Source organism: Petromyzon marinus, chromosome 31 (genome assembly GCF_048934315.1).
Source record: "Petromyzon marinus isolate PM22_M1 ecotype Great Lakes invasive population chromosome 31, UKy_Petmar_22M1.pri1.0, whole genome shotgun sequence".
In the NCBI taxonomy this organism is placed as follows: domain Eukaryota; kingdom Metazoa; phylum Chordata; class Hyperoartia; order Petromyzontiformes; family Petromyzontidae; genus Petromyzon; species Petromyzon marinus.
This window is the reverse complement of record NC_133697.1, coordinates 5,837,760-5,854,078: the sequence shown is the minus strand read 5'-3', so window position 1 is coordinate 5,854,078 and position 16,319 is coordinate 5,837,760. Positions and strand designations below refer to the sequence as shown.

The 16,319-nt window shown below is 50.1% G+C and overlaps 1 protein-coding gene across 1 annotated transcript in view; it reads left to right on the top strand.

Moving 5' to 3' along the window:
• The window catches only part of LOC116947956 (ATP-dependent translocase ABCB1), a 39,700-nt gene extending 26,759 nt beyond the window's left edge, over nt 1–12,941 (top strand). The window contains exons 16-21 of the mRNA XM_032964303.2: nt 582–722; nt 2,293–2,449; nt 3,088–3,285; nt 8,312–8,518; nt 8,807–8,953; nt 10,179–12,941. Of these exons, the coding sequence (XP_032820194.2) occupies nt 582–722; nt 2,293–2,449; nt 3,088–3,285; nt 8,312–8,518; nt 8,807–8,953; nt 10,179–10,373 (1,045 nt within the window). The 3' untranslated portion in view covers nt 10,374–12,941. The remainder of the gene's footprint in view (nt 1–581; nt 723–2,292; nt 2,450–3,087; nt 3,286–8,311; nt 8,519–8,806; nt 8,954–10,178) is intronic.
• The last annotated feature ends 3,378 nt before the right edge of the window (nt 12,942–16,319 follow it).

Genomic DNA, 16,319 nt, shown 5'->3' with positions numbered 1-16,319 from the left:
AACAATGATTAGCCACGGCCGACGTGTTGGTCCTACCGTGTTTCAAATCTGCCTTATGCTCACGAACACGATCCGAGACATGTCGCTTAGTTACATTAACATGCTAATTTCTCACAATAACATCACTAGCCCCGCTGACTTCATGACCATTGGGCTGCACCCATTTTAAACCTATAAAACGGTCTGCCTCAGCAGCTTTTCCCCTCTGTTTTCCTCCTGATGATGATCGCTTGTGTTGTGATCGAAACGTCATTGGTTTTTGTTATTTTCTTTGAACCATGTACGTGACTTTACCGAAAGACCCAAAGAATATGAATTCCTGCAGTCACAAAAGCTTTAAGTCAAGATTGATTAAATAATAGTTTATGAATGAACTTACCTTAAATTATAATGCTCGCATCATCACTTTCTTTTATTTCTCTCGATGCAGAGTTCCAGATGCGATTCGCGGATAGCCAAAATTGCGGATAGCAAGTTCGTGAATTACGAGGGAATACTTCACACATGTTGCAATCCCCCTCTCCCCCACCGTTTTGATCGCGAACTTTGCACGCCCCTCTCCCCCGCCGCGCCGCCTGCAGGGTCATAAAGCGCAGGGGCTACCTCTTCAGCGTCACCTTCGGCTTCACCCAGGGCATCCTGTGCTTCGCGTACGCGGCCGTCTTCCGCCTGGGCGGGTTCCTCGTGGCCCAGGGGGAGCTCACCTTCCAGGACGTCTACAAGTCAGTCTGCATCCACGCTCGCATGCTCGCACGCACACTCGCACGCACCCGGAGGCTGATCAATGCGTCCGCTGGGCATTTAGGGGCTGCTGGCATGCGCTACGGTACCGAGATGTTAACTACCCCGCCTCGTATACAGGAGGTCGTGGGTTCAATCCCGACACTGACGCCTGCTGTATACTTGGAGTTTGCGTGTCTCTCTCCCTGTGGTTGCGTGCATTTTTCTCCAGGTCCTCTGGTTTTCCTTCCACAATTTAGAATCAACGTGCTTTTAAATTATTTGGCCGCTATAAATTTCCACGTGATCAGCCGCGTCATTGAACCACATCATTGAGCCGCATCATTTGTGGCCAGGTCGCTTCAGATGAAAAAAAGATCTATACAGCTCAGCAGGCCTTGCCTAGTAAAATTAAAAAAATAATTTAGTTTAGTTTGATGCCCGGGCCTCAAAATCTTTTCCCCATTCCCGGTCTCAATAATTGTATTCCACTTTCTAACAGTTGATCCGTGGCATTAGAGAGCAGTTGTTCCCAACACGTGGCCTGTAGGCCACTGGTGCTCCGCAAGGACACTAGCGGGAAGTGGTCTGCGGAGCTGTTGCGGTGATTTTTTTTTCTTTCACAAAACCGAGTGGTGGTCCGTGAGAAGAACGTTTTAGAGGGCTGACAGTGGTCGCACACGTCCAGGAATAGTTGGGCACCCATTGCACTCGGTAATTTAACACGGCACCACCGTGTGTATTACTGCCAACCTTTGTGCCAAAATTAAAATGTATCTGTTCGTTGTCACTGAACCAATTTAGCTGTATGGCAATTCGCATACATCTCAGTTGAAAAACTGAAATCAGCGGGGAGAATATCAGTGGAGTGTTTGGCACTGGGCGCGGGTAATGGTAAAACAGTCGAAGGAAGGAACTGAATAAATAAAGAGGGGGCTCCCAGACCATAACAACCCCGAGCTTTCCTCAAACTTAATCTGGCCTTGTCCACACGTCTCACCGGGACGACCCCCTGCTGGTTATCCACTGCCTCAGCTCTGTGCCTGGCTGTTGATCTTCTGTCACAAATCGCCGTCTTCTGGAGCGCATCAACATTTTCAGGAGTGACGGCGTCTATTGGGGGCAGCATCACCCTGGCTCATCGTCGGCGCTGGTCCTCTCTCGCTTTAATTCGAGCCCAGTTTTTTTTGTTGTTTCACCGTGGCACAAGAAGGGGCAGCTTTTTCCAGTGTTGTCACGGAGTCCCCATGGATTTTTTTTTGTGGGCGGGGGGGGTTCATTGAGCTTACTTAACGCAGGTACTTTGTCACCCACTTTGATTTAACTATTACATATTCATCAAATTATTGTTGATCGAACTCGCTGTGACGCGTCCTCGTCCGATCTCGTCAAAGACTTCGGAAAAAAAACCCTTGACGAGGAAGCAACGGTGTAACGTCAGCGTCTTCTATCTAAGCGATTGGCTTCGGGGGGCCCCTGGCAAATCGTTGAATCGGGGCTCGGACTGGAAACCGAGCGGACGTCGCCCGCAGCGAGGGGACTCGCTGATGGAGAAGCGCACTGTCCCCTCAGGGTGTTCGGTGCCATCATTTTCGGCGCCTTGGCGGTGGGCCAGGCCATGGCGATGGCGCCCAACTACGGCCGAGCCAAGGTGTCGGCGGCTCGAATCCTGGCCCTGCTGCGGCGCGAGATGGCCATTGACAGCTACAGCGAGGGCGGCATCCAGCCGGTGAGGCTCGCTGGCCCTCACCGCCACGTGTCCTGCTTCCTTGGTCCCTGGAACCGAACATTGCCTCTCCTATGTCATCAGTTCGAGATCCTATATCACGTTATTACGCGTCTCATGTTCCTGTGTCACGCGTCCCGTGTCACCACATCTTCTGTCCTGTGTTCAATGTTCTTTGTCTGATTTCCCACGTCACGTGTCACATTCTCTGTCCTGTATCCCATGTTCCTTTTCTCACGTGTCACAGTCTGCCTCAGGTTCAATGTCCCATATACATCCTCCGTCCCACGTCCCATGCCTCATGTTTAATGTCTTTGTTCCGTCTCGTATGTCCTGTGTCCCGTGTCCCATATTCTATTTCCTGTGTCCCGTAACTTTTATTGTAAGCATTTTGTTAATTGTCTTTCAAAGCCCAAAATACAGTGGGAATTTCAAAAGGACGCAGGAACAACACACAGCGTGCAAAAGGCCGGGCGTATTGCACCCTCAAAATTAGTGAACGAACGAGGGCCCGACCGGAGTCGGGGAAACGATCGTGAGCAGTGCATTTGAGGGACCGTGCCCCCCTCCCTTATCTCACGTCCCATATCCAACATCCCCTTGCTGCGCGTTTGACGTTCCCCCCGTCCGCCGTTCCGCAGGACGCCTTCGACGGGGAGCTGCAGCTGAGCGGCGTGCACTTCCGCTACCCGACGCGGCCGCACGCCGAGGTGCTGCGCGGCGTGAGCCTGCGCGTGGCCCCGGGCCAGACCCTGGCCCTGGTGGGTCCCAGCGGCAGCGGCAAGAGCACCATCATGCAGCTGCTGCTGCGCTTCTACGACTCCAGCGCCGGCCAGCTGGTGAGGGCAGCGTGGACCGCGTCCGGCTCGGTGGCGCAATGCTTGCCGTTCGTCACCAACGCACCCCCCGCCTCCGCCTGGGTTTTTAGGAGAGAGGCAGCTTGGGAGGGCAGTGGGGAGCGGCTGACCCAGAATACCCAAGTGTTTTGTGGCTTTTTTTTATGTTACAACAAAACGTGAGTCCGACATGCCACGCCGAAAAGTTCCAGTAACAGGGTACAAAAAGAAAATCCGCGGTCATCCATTCCGGCGTAACGGAACCGCACTAAAGGGAGAGAAAAGAAGGGAAAAGGGGGTGGGACTGCTGCCCTGGCCCATTGAGGACCTCGCACTAGGGGGAAGATGAAGATTTAAAATGGGAGGGAAGAATAACAACAGCATGCTACGGAAATGCTGGGGATGGCGGTGACGGGGGGGGGGGGGGGGGACGAGGTGGGGGAAACGGGGTTTTTAAATTGGGGGGGGGGGGGAGCGGGGATGATTGGGGAAGAGGAGGTGGTACAACCAACTTACAGAAGGAGATCCTGAGCATGTAGGGGAGAGGGGGGGAAAGATAGGAGGGGGGGGAGACAGAATACAGGGACTCCTCCACTTACAAACATTCGACTTTCGATCGACTTTCAGAGATACGAACAAACCTGTCCGTGTTTCTAGCTGCAGATGTTCGGACCAAGAGTCGAAAGTTCAACCGCCGCGCAATAGATGGCGGCGGTGGCATCTGCATCTGCAGAACAGGAAGAAGCAGTGGCATCTACATCTACAGGAGATAATACAACTTTTAAAGCCATTCCTCTCATTTAGTGTACATGCCGTACAACACTTTTGGAATCGACAGGATTAAAGTTGGACTTACGAACAAATCCACTTACGAACAGACCTCTGGAACCTAACTCGTTCGCAAGCAGAGGTGTCCCCGTACCCAGTGTTCTAATGCTACCAAGTTTATGAGGCCCAATCAGGACGCATTGTGAACCGGCATTCCCCCCCATTCTCCCTCGGCCCCGCCCACTTTCACTTATCCACGCCCAACTCGGCCACTGTCTGCACGGCGATTGGCTGCCTCCCTCTCTCTCTGCAACCCACCCCGCCCACTGCCCACAGGCCACGCCCACTCGTCTGCCAACCCCGCCCACACCGACACGCGGAGCCGTCGCCTTACAATGAATACTATGCGGCACACATAATATTTAGAGAGCATCCGAATACAAGAGGCGGCCGCAGGGATCTGGCTATCCTGGGGAGAGGAGGATATCGAGTTGTTAAGATTAATGTATTAATTACCAGTCACAGTTAATTAACTGTTAATGTCACGCGCATTACACACGAAGTTATCGCCACAAATGAACTACCAATGCCTCGCTGATCTCGGCACACAAACTTCGGTCATTCTAGCGGCGGCTTTTGGCTGACCATCGCATAAAGAAGGCCACCGCATCGAGAGCTTTCAGATGCGCTTCTGCAACGCTTTTCCTTCCTATATTAGGAAGCCACTGGAGCTATGCACTTTTTTTCTAAATTGAAAACTGATTTCTTTAGAACTTCTCATTGTTTTTAGTTTATTGTCCTTGCCCCGCACCTCCGATAAGCACAGTTGGCTATGTGTGGTGCGAAAGAAGTTCAATGTACATACAAATAATGCATTATTAAGAGCCCATTGAGAATGGAAGTCTATTTGTCTAAGGAGATCTAAGTCATAATAAATAGATCATAGAGAAAAAGCACTTTGAATTCAACAAAGAACAAAGGCAAAACATTTTGATTTAAAGCTTTCATGACTGCAGGGATTCATATTCTTGGTTCTTTCGGTAAAGTCACGTAGAAGGGAAACAATAAAATAATAAAAAGATAAAACGATAAAATTATCGCGACGTTTCGACTGCAACACAAGCAATCATCATCAGGTGTGAAAACCACGGCAAGAAAATTTGAAAAAAGTGGCGTTTTTTTTTACGTTAGCACCACGGAGAGCGATTTGGCAGTTATTCAGATGGACGAGTCCATCTTAACCAATACATACTTCACTTGGAATGGAACTTTCTACAAACAAACTGAGGGCACCCCAATGGGCTTCCCCCTATCTCCGGTTGTAGCCAACATTTTCATGGAGAAATTTGAGACTGACGCCATCCAGATTGCCACTCTGCGCCCAACCTTATGGAAGAGGTACGTGGATGACACTTTCGTCATCTGGCCACATGGCCGGCCTGCTCTAGACCAATTCCTCGACCACATAAATTCCATACACCCAGCCATCAGATTTACCATGGAAGTCGAAAAAGATGGCAAGCTACCTTTTTTGGATGTCCTAATAAAAAAGAGACCTGATGGTTCAATGAGCCACTCTGTCTACAGGAAAGCTACCCATACGGATTCCCACCACCATCCATCCCAAAAGAATTCCCTCATCAAGACTCTGCACCATAGAGCCCAATGCATATCTGACCAGGAACACATAGCCAGTGAACTCAAGCACGTACACCAAGCACTTAAGGCTAATGGTTACTCCGACTACACAATCCGCAAAGCTATCACTCCAACCATAAAGAAGGACCCTCTTGAGGAGCCTTTCAAAACCATCACTTTACCCTACATTGCGCGGATCACAAAAACGATCTCCAAAATCTTGAATAAACACAAGATCCAGGTCCGATTCAGCACATTACGTAAAATACGTGATCTGGTTCCGTCTGTAAAAGATGTGATTCCGGACATACACTACCCTGGCGTCTACAAACTAAGTTGCCTCTGTGGTAGTAGTTACATTGGAGAAACCAAACGACATGTCTCGGACTGCATTCGTGAACATAAAGCAGACCTAAAACACGGTAGGACCAACACCTCGGCCGTGGCAGATCACTGTTATAATTCAGTAGGCTCACATGACATTGACTTCTCCAAGACATAGGTTCTTTGCAAGCCATCTGGCTACCATGAGAGATTCGTTCATGAGGCTATCCACATATACAAACACAGAGACAATTTCAACCGAGAAGATGGATTCTGGCTTAGCAATCATTGGAAGGATTTGATAAACCATTTCGGGTCTTAAGTGATTGTTCACGCTTACAGTGGCTTTCAGACTGCATCCATTATTTTCGTCTCCCCCCTCCTCTTTTCCGATCATAGATGGACTCGTCCATCTGAATAACTGCCAAATCGCTCTTCGTGGTGCTAACGTTAAAAAAACCCGCCACTTTTTTCAAATTTTCTTGCTGTGGTTTTCACACCTGATGATGATTGCTTGTGTTGCAGTCGAAACGTCGTGAGAATTGTATTGTTTTATATTTTTATTATTTTATTGTTTCCTTTCTACGTGACTTTACCGAAAGAACCAAGAATAAAAAGCAAAACAGCTAAAAATAATAACAATACATGTTTAATACATAAACATGTATTAATGTTTATAAACATAAACATGTTTAATACATGTATTATTAGTTCCACTTGAGGATTCCAAATGTAAACAACTCAGCTCACTGTCATCATGATTCTGTAGTGTTGATAAAATGAGAACCACATTCTCGGAAGTGAATATCCTCTGGATAGTGTAGTCTGGATAGACTCACCACCCACCATAGGAAAATGGAATTTCCACCACTAGCTTAGGGCTGTAAGAATAAAATTTGCAATAGCCCATGCTCATTTGAGCATTCGGTGGTGGCATGCATTTAAAATGATCGCGTCGGAACATTGACAGGCCGATGTACACATCTCATTCATCAATGGAACATTCAAGACACAACCCACAGAGTGGTGCGATTGTGACCATGCAACCCAAACTATGGACCGTATAGTATTTACATAGAGACACATAGAGCTACACAGGGACAAATAGAGACACATTGAGATACATAGAGACCCATAGATATACATTAAAGACCATCTGCAGTCGTGTGATTGTGGCAATGCAGAACAAGCTATCGACCATATGTAAAAACCCATAGAGATATATACGTATACATTAAATATACAGGCCACAGTCGTGCAATTATGTCCATGCAACCCAGTCTATGGATCGATAAAGTCAACCAATGTGGCCTCCGCTCTTTCAACGGACGAGGAGGAAAAGCAAAGCGACACGAAATCTCCGTCCTGAAGCCCTCTCGTCACGGCTAGCAGGCAACGACTTTGGCATCCAGGTCCCGAACACATCGCTGCATTACGCAGTAATAGAACCATCGTCAGCCATGATCGATCCACTGCTGGATGATGGTCTCCCAACCAAGTCGTAGCCAATTCTCGTGGTGCCGGCTATGCAAGCAGTTCACCCTCAACAGTCACAACTCCTTCGCTAGAAGTAAAGCTGCGCTTCGAGATGCTACGACATTTGAGCGCTAAATGAAAATCAAATCCTTTCCCTCAGTGGCGAATGGATAATTATTTTACAACTAGCCTTTTACCACCAGGAGAGGCCTCATTAAGTTGACTGTGTGTCGCCCGCTGAGATCAAACATGTCCCACGATAAATCGCGCGTGTGGGACTATTGGACTTCGACGCGATGAAGATGATCGGCTCGCGAACGCGCGCGTATCGAGATAAACACATCACGATCCATCACCTCACCCACTCACCGCCCCCTTTTCCATGTAGAGATTCCATGATTTGTCGCAATTTCAGGGTCACAATTCAATTCATGAATCCCGTTCTCTTTTTTTGTTTAATTTTTTTACATTTTGTTTGCTATGTTTATTTGTTTTTGTCGTGACTAATAGCCACAGCCAAAGTGAGGGGTGTACTTGATGTGGTGTTCCACATCAAGTGGTGTTCCACACCAAGTATACCGCGCCTCCGATTAGGACAGTGGGCTACGTACGGCGTGAAAGAACCGATCCCGAGCCTCCCCTAGTACCCGGTGCAGTGTGTGAAACATCGCCACTGGGGAGACAAAGGCGTCCGGGTGTGGTGCTGGCCACCCACCCCCTCGTGTGCCGTGCCGGCCTTCATAGGGTGCCCGCTGAACAGCACTTGCCCCGGGCAGTCTTTTAACGCTATACGGCGGTTCTTTGTCTGCGCGCACGCGGGTAGCTTCTGAACGGCGTGGAGGTGAGGCAGCTGAACCTGGGCTGGCTGCGCCGGCAGCTGGGCGTCGTGTCGCAGGAGCCGGTGCTGTTCGGCTGCTCCATCGCCGAGAACATCGCGTACGGCGACGTGAGCCGTGCGGTGTCGCGCGACGAGGTCGTCGCCGCCGCCCGAGCCGCCAACCTCCACGACTTCGTCGAGTCCCTGCCGCAGGTCCGAGCGGCGGGCCGGGTGTGCGCGTGACGCGGCCTGTGGTCGTCATCAACGTCGTCTTTGTCGTCATCACCAGCGTCGCCTTCGTCGTCATCGTCTTTATTGTCGCCATCAATATCACCGTCATCGTCGGCATCGCCGCGCGAACGTTGGCCGTCGACGTTCCTTAACGTGCGCTCCCCCCACCTCCTCCTCCTCCTCCCCTGCTCCAACTCCTCCTGCTCCACCTCTTCGCTACCCTCCTCGCCCGCCCTCGTCGTCGCTGCGGTGTCGGCCGTGCTGCCGCAGGCGTACGACACGGTGGTTGGCGAGCGTGGCGCCCAGCTCTCCGGCGGGCAGAAGCAGCGCGTGGCGATCGCGCGTGCGCTCCTCCGGGACCCCCGCGTGCTGCTGCTGGACGAGGCCACGTCCGCGCTGGACGCCGAGAGCGAGAAGGTGCGTGCCGTCGCCACCGCCGGATTGCGTTTTCTTCGCGATGGCGATACGACGTAATTAATAAATTAAAAAAAACTCGAGCCCGGTACATAGCATCGGTCGCCGAACAAGAAGTGGGGGGGAGGGCAGAGATTCCGCAAGCAAAAGGCCGAGATCGGCGTGGCAGGGCAGGGCTCGGTGGCAATGGAGGGGAGTAGATTGGGCACACTGCCCCATCCAGGTGGGGAGCCTTTAGCAGAGAAGTGAAAGTTGATATGGGGGGAGGAAGGTTAGGGGGAAGATAACAGCATCAAAGGGGAGAAGGGGAATAGGAAAGAGGTGGGGGGGGGGAGTTTTTTCTGATGTTCATTGATAATTATTGCGATATCACTTTGCATGATATGATGGCTTTATTTATTTGTGTGCGTGTGCGGCATTTGAGACTGGGACTCGTCGCGGAGTTTGAACTCGCACATTTTTCGGTCACCACTAGTTGCTTCGTGAAACTCCCCAGGGGGAGGACGTAGGGGGGGGGGGCGGGGGCCGGGTACTGACAAGAGGCTCAACGTGAACGCCAATTCACTGCCCTCCACGATTACCGTGATGTAATTTGTGTTTATCGCACGATGTAGATTTTCACGAAATGACAATCATTGCTTCATAGTGATCATCGTCATTTTCTCAACATGACGATGATCACTATGTCGCGTTTCACCAATACAGCCTTTTTCCACTGCCACATCGAAACCGAGCCCATTAGGGCCCCTCTCGGTACAGGTGGTCTTCCACTAGCAATCTGCCATGTGCACAGGTTTGCTCATACCATGATACGCTCGCCTCACAGGTCATATTACTCTATCTCGGGGGCCAAGCAGGGCCAGGGGCATCGGATCAATGACTAATTCTCAGCGCGTGATGTCTGTTGGTATGACTTACAAACACCGCATCGCCGTTTCGTCCACATGCGTCTCGACGCCGCGCGTTGCGCGCGATACCAGCGTCGCGGCTCGCCTTCTGCAGTGGAAAAAAACAAAACCTGGCTCCTCCTGAGTGGTGACGGCCGGACTCGGCATGGCCCCGGCACGGCTCGCATGTGTCAACGGGAAAAGTGGCACAAGCCGCGAGAGCGAAGCATCCAAACGGTCCATCGACATTCATCTTGCTGCTGCTGCCTGCTGCTGCTGCTTGCTACTGCTGCTTTTTGCTGCCGCAATGCTGCCTGCTGCTGCTGCTGCGATGAAACCAGGTGGTGCAGGACGCTCTGGAGAAAGCTCAGCAGGGCCGCACCTGCATCGTCATCGCTCACCGGCTGTCGACGGTGCGCGCGGCGGACGTGATCGCGGTGCTGCAGGACGGCGACATCTGTGAGCTGGGCTCGCATGAGGAGCTGCTGTCCGCCCGGGGCCTCTACTACCGCCTCGTGGAGGCCCAGATCCTGTAGCCGGCCCGGCGACACTACCGACTGGGCCCTGTAGTCACGGTGAACCAATATTGGCTTCCCCCGGAAAATGTATTCCCCCGAGAAATGGATATTCGGGGGATATTGGGTATGGACGGAAGGTGGGAGGGCGGATAGTTGGGGACGCATTCTTTGTTCCTCCAGTGGAACGAATACGTTCTCAGACAATTAAACGTTTACTCTCCAACACCGGTGTGCTGAAGTAGGAATTAATTGGCACGTTTTGTTTACGTGACAAACCTTGATAATTGGCTGTGTAGTCGCGGGTTTAACGACACATTTATATTGACGCAATTTAACCCAAAAAAATCTTTATTATGGAAAGTAAACGTTTGTTCCAGAAGCGACCTGGCCACACATGATAGCCCAATTAAGTAGCTTACCATGTGGGAATTTCAAGTAGTCAAGCGTTCTCTGGTCTAACACCGTTTGAGACGAGGCTCAAAAGAAGGCTGTCTCTTGTGTGAACCAATCAGTTTCAAAGACAATGCATATATTATCAGAGTAGGTTTTTGTTTGCATTCTGACAAGTATTGTGGTTAATGCAGACATGATTCCTTGTAAAGGTTTCAGTTTGGTGTTTTAACATCTTATCACCTGTTTTGTTGCCAGGTAAAAAGGGGAAACCCCTATTATCAGAGATTTAGAGTTTAGGCATTAGGGTTTACGGTTATAGTTTTTCGTTTGAAGCTTCGTATTAGGAGGTAGGGGCAAGGGTAAGGTGGATCATTGGTTGAGATAAAGTTACGACCAAACTGATTTTATGTAAAAGTCAAACTCAAACCACAGGTCCTCCTGAGTGGTTTTCAGGTTTCATCAATGTGTATTCCTCGTGGGTTTAACGTTTTACACCTGGGATTAAAACGAATATTTGCATTTTTTGTTAGGAAGTATTTTCACGATATACATATGTATAGCATGATGCGTAGAGGCATTTCCGCGGGACGGAACGAGATACTTTATTTTCTGGGATCGGACATCCTCGGAGAAAGAAAAGTTTTTCAAATTTGTTTACAAGTTTCGGATACTTTTTGCATTCCGAAGCCGAACTCCCACGCGATGTTTTTAATGGTGCTGAAAGGGGCACTGAGAATTGTTGATTTGTGTTTTTTTTTAAAGCTGAATGTTTATGAAACGTCCAGTCTTTAAAATGCTGGTAATTGTTTTCTTTGAGTGTTGTTATATATATTACATTCACGGTCACATAGCACACGCCCAAAAGGACCCACAACTCCCAAGTGGCCAAACTAAAACGGCACTATCGAGGGTGTAAACAGAACAAAATCCCATTGGGTTTTTTTGGATTGAGCAAAGGTTTAGGAGGGAATTCCAAATGTGGAGCAGTGCCAGGTTTAGAAGCAGGCAATGCAAGCGCCTGGATCTGCAGTTGCGGTGGTCCAACAAACACAGCGTGGCTGGTGGCCTTTAAAGTGAGCGGCTGCATCGGTGAGCAAAGATTTGAGAGTCCCTTGATAGCACAGCAAAGCACTGGTACTAACGCTGATACCTGTCGTAGCTTGTAATCCGTCATATGACTCGTCCGTGTGTGTGTGTGGCGCGGTGGTGAGCACACTGCGCTACCAACCCGGCGACACGAGTTCGATTGCAGCTCACGGCCAACGCCAGTAAGGATCATCCGTACTGGTTCTGGGCCTCTGCTAGGTCGACTCAGCTTCGAATGAGCGATGTATAAACATGGCCGCTGGATAGAAAAAGGCGACCGGGCGTGGTGTTGGCCAGTCACCCTCTCGTGTGCTGTGCCGGCCTTCATAGGTGCCGCTCGCTAACAGCACTTGTCCCCAACAGTCTGATAAGGTATTCTTGGTTCTTTCGGTAAAGTCACGTTGAAGGGAAACGATAAAATAATAAAATATATATGAAACAATAAAATTCTCACGACGTTTCGACTGCAACGCAAACACCTGATGATGACTGTTTGTGTTGCAGTCGAAACGTCGTGAGAATTGTATTGTTTTATATATATTTTATTATTTTATTGTTTCCCTTCAACGTGACTTTACCGAAAGAACCAAGATTATGAATCACTGCAGTCACGAAAGCTTTAAATCAAAATTTAAGTCTGATATTTTTATGCTAATTCCTTTGTCAAGGCGTTTATTTGTTTCCTCCCACACAGCTTAAAGGACGTGACCTGGGCTTGCTGTTTTCACTCCAACGCTGTCCTCTGGACAGTCCAGTCCCTTCACCTGATGAAGGCCACTTGTGTTGTGGCCGAAACGTCGTGATTTTTTGTTATTTTATTTTTACCGACGTGACTTTACCGAATAGAACCAAAGAGTCTGATAAGGCTCTATAATAACTCAACTATCTTTATTTTACCAGGTAAGGCCCACTGAGCTATATAGCTCTTGTTTCAGAAGCGACCTGGCGACAAATTATAGCTCACTGAAGTGGCTTATCATGTGGAAATATATCTTATCGTATCGTAATTTATATAATGTCTTGACCAAGGTGCTTTACAGAGAATGAACAACGGTACGTACGAATGTAATGGTGGAGATGGGGTGAATAAAATATGAGAGGAAGTAATGGGCGAGCCTGTGATGCCTCAATTAAGTAAAATAACATTTGACGAGAGCTAATGATGACGAATGGATTGGATGGATGGGAAATGAGTGGCAAAGCAGCCAAATACTCTAAACACATGTTTCTAATTATGGAGGAAATAAAATGGAGGACCCTGAGAAAAATCCACACGACCACAGGGAGAGAAAGAACATGCAAACTCCAAATATACAGGCATCGTCAGGGTCTGGATCGAATTTGGGACATTCTTATACCAGGCGAGGTAATTAACATCTCACCACCGTGGAACCTCTACAAAGAAATACGTATGTATGTATATGGATCTTCTTTCGCACCATACGTAGCCAACCGTGCTACTCGGAGATGCGGGGGAAGTACAACCAACTAAATACGAAAAGCAGTTTAAAAGAAATGGGTTTCAATCAGGTCTGGTTGGACCAAAAATACAGCAACAACACGAATACACAAAGGGGTAGCTGCCCCTTTACCAGATAACAGCCTAGGGTGGTGGACCACCCGGCTAACTATACAAACGCACTGGGAGCTAGCTAATACGGCCTGGAACCCGGCTCGGGTTCCAGACCACGTGTTGGAGACTCTTCTGGACGTAGATCTTCAGATGACGGTAGCAACAACGAACCCCGGTCCCTGCGGGGACCCGGCTTATATGCTCCCGGGTCGGGGCCGGCTCCGCCCTTGGCCCCGCCCACCTTCGAGAGAGCTCTGGCACTCTCTCGACTCTTCTTGAGACAACTTTCCCCGGACGCGTGACCACCCCTTAGCCCCCCACCTGGGGGCCCCCCTGTAGACTTTACCGGTCACGTGCCTTCGGGGTCAACCAGAGTGCCATGGCCCAGGGTAACCCTGTCCCTGGGCTGACACTCTCCCACTCCCTCCGGTGGGGGAGCCCGCACTGCACGCCACGCGTGGTGCCACTGCGCTATCCCAGCGCTCACCAAGCCCTCACTAGGGCTGGTACTACACCCACCTACGGGGTGTCCGCGATGAAGGTGCATCGCACGCCGTGCCTCGCTAGAGCCGGCGTTACCCGGTGACATGCACGATGCTGCTACATCCGTGATGTCCGCGATGTGAGTACATCGCACGCCGTGCCCCTCTAGGGCCGGCACCATACAGTGACATCCGCGATCTCACTGCATCTGCAATAAAATCGGCTCGTGTGTAGACGACTGTGTGGTCGTGATGCATCGCAGCAACGACAAGGATGGCAGCGGGGAATTGGGAGGTCTTCATCCAGCAGTGGATTGATCATGGCTGTTGCTGCTGCTAACTGCTGCTGCTGATGATGATGATAGTGACGATTAAACTCCAGCGTGGATGCAGAACGATTTGAGCGTCCCCTTTTTTTCTTGCACATTTTCACGAGCAGTCGCGAATGAGGTGGCTATTGAGGGGTCAGTTGGGTCGAGCGACGCTCGTTGTGGCCAGCTCCCTTGGCTTTCTCTCCTCCACGCGTGTTCTCAGTGGGATTGCCCACCCAGCAATAACGCGCATTCTCTGTTGGTTGTGTTTTAGACATTTGTGGAGAACAACCTCACTCTCAAGTTGGTGGTTCTCAACATTTTTGGTGTGGCCCCGCCACCCACAAATCAAGACCGCTGTTCCCCCCCCCCCCCAACCATCGCTCCCCCCCCACCTCTCCCCAACCCTCACCATCCACCAGCCCGAAAAACACAACTCGGGGTTACCCAGGCCACAGTAGAGGGAGACCACATGTCCACGCCTCTTGTCAATGTGGTGTTAGTCCGGTACTTGTTCTACATTGTGTACGAGTGTGTCTCCTATCGGTAAGGCAACACGCTTCACGTTGTGTATGAAGTGTGTCTCGTGTCCGTAAGGCAATACGCTCCACGTTGTGTATGAAGTGTGTCCTGTGTCAGTAAGGCAACACGCTTCACGTTGTGTATGAAGTGTGTCTCCTATCGGTAAGGCAACACGCTCCACGTTGTGTATGAAGTGTGTCTCCTATCGGTAAGGCAACACGCTTCACGTTGTGTATGAAGTGTGTCTCCTGTCGGTAAGGCAACACGCTTCACGTTGTGTATGAAGTGTGTCTCCTATCGGTAAGGCAACACGCTCCACGTTGTGTATGAAGTGTGTCTCCTGTCGGTAAGGCAACACGCTCCACGTTGTGTATGAAGTGTGTCTCGTGTCAGTAAGGCAACACGCTCCACGTTGTGTATGAAGTGTGTCTCCTATCGGTAAGGCAACACGATTCACGTTGTGTATGAAGTGTGTCTCGTGTCGGTAAGGCAACACGCTTCACGTTGTGTATGAAGTGTGTCTCGTGTCAGTAAGGCAACACGCACCACGTTGTGTATGAAGTGTGTCTCGTGTCAGGCAACACGCTTCACGTTGTGTATGAAGTGTGTCTCGTGTCAGTAAGGCAACACGCTCCACGTTGTGTATGAAGTGTGTCCTGTGTCGGTAAGGCAACACGCTCCACGTTGTGTATGAAGTGTGTCTCGTGTCAGGCAACACGCTCCACGTTGTGTATGAAGTGTGTCCTGTGTCGGTAAGGCAACACGCTCCACGTTGTGTATGAAGTGTGTCCTGTGTCGGTAAGGCAACACGCTCCACGTTGTGTATGAAGTGTGTCTCCTATCGGTAAGGCAACACGCTGCACGTTGTGTATGAAGTGTGTCTCCTATCGGTAAGGCAACACGCTCCACGTTGTGTATGAAGTGTGTCCTGTGTCGGTAAGGCAACACGCTGCACGTTGTGTATGAAGTGTGTCTCCTATCGGTAAGGCAACACGCTGCACGTTGTGTATGAAGTGTGTCTCGTGTCAGTAAGGCAACACGCTCCACGTTGTGTATGAAGTGTGTCCTGTGTCGGTAAGGCAACACGCTGCACGTTGTGTATGAAGTGTGTCTCCTATCGGTAAGGCAACACGCTCCACGTTGTGTATGAGTGTGTCTCGTGTCGGTAAGGCAACACGCTGCACGTTGTGTATGAAGTGTGTCCCGTGTTGGTAAGGCAACACGCTCCACGTTGTGTATGAAGTGTGTCACGTGTCAGTAAGGCAACACGCTCCACGTTGTGTATGAAGTGTGTCTCCTATCGGTAAGGCAACACGATTCACGTTGTGTATGAAGTGTGTCTCGTGTCGGTAAGGCAACACGCTTCACGTTGTGTATGAGTGTGTCTCGTGTCGGTAAGGCAACACGCTCCACGTTGTGTATGAGTGTGTCTCGTGTCGGTAAGGCAACACGCTCCACGTTGTGTATGAGTGTGTCTCGTGTCGGTAAGGCAACACGCTGCACGTTGTGTATGAAGTGTGTCCCGTGTTGGTAAGGCAACACGCTCCACGTTGTGTATGAAGTGTGTCACGTGTCAGTAAGGCAACACGCTCCACGT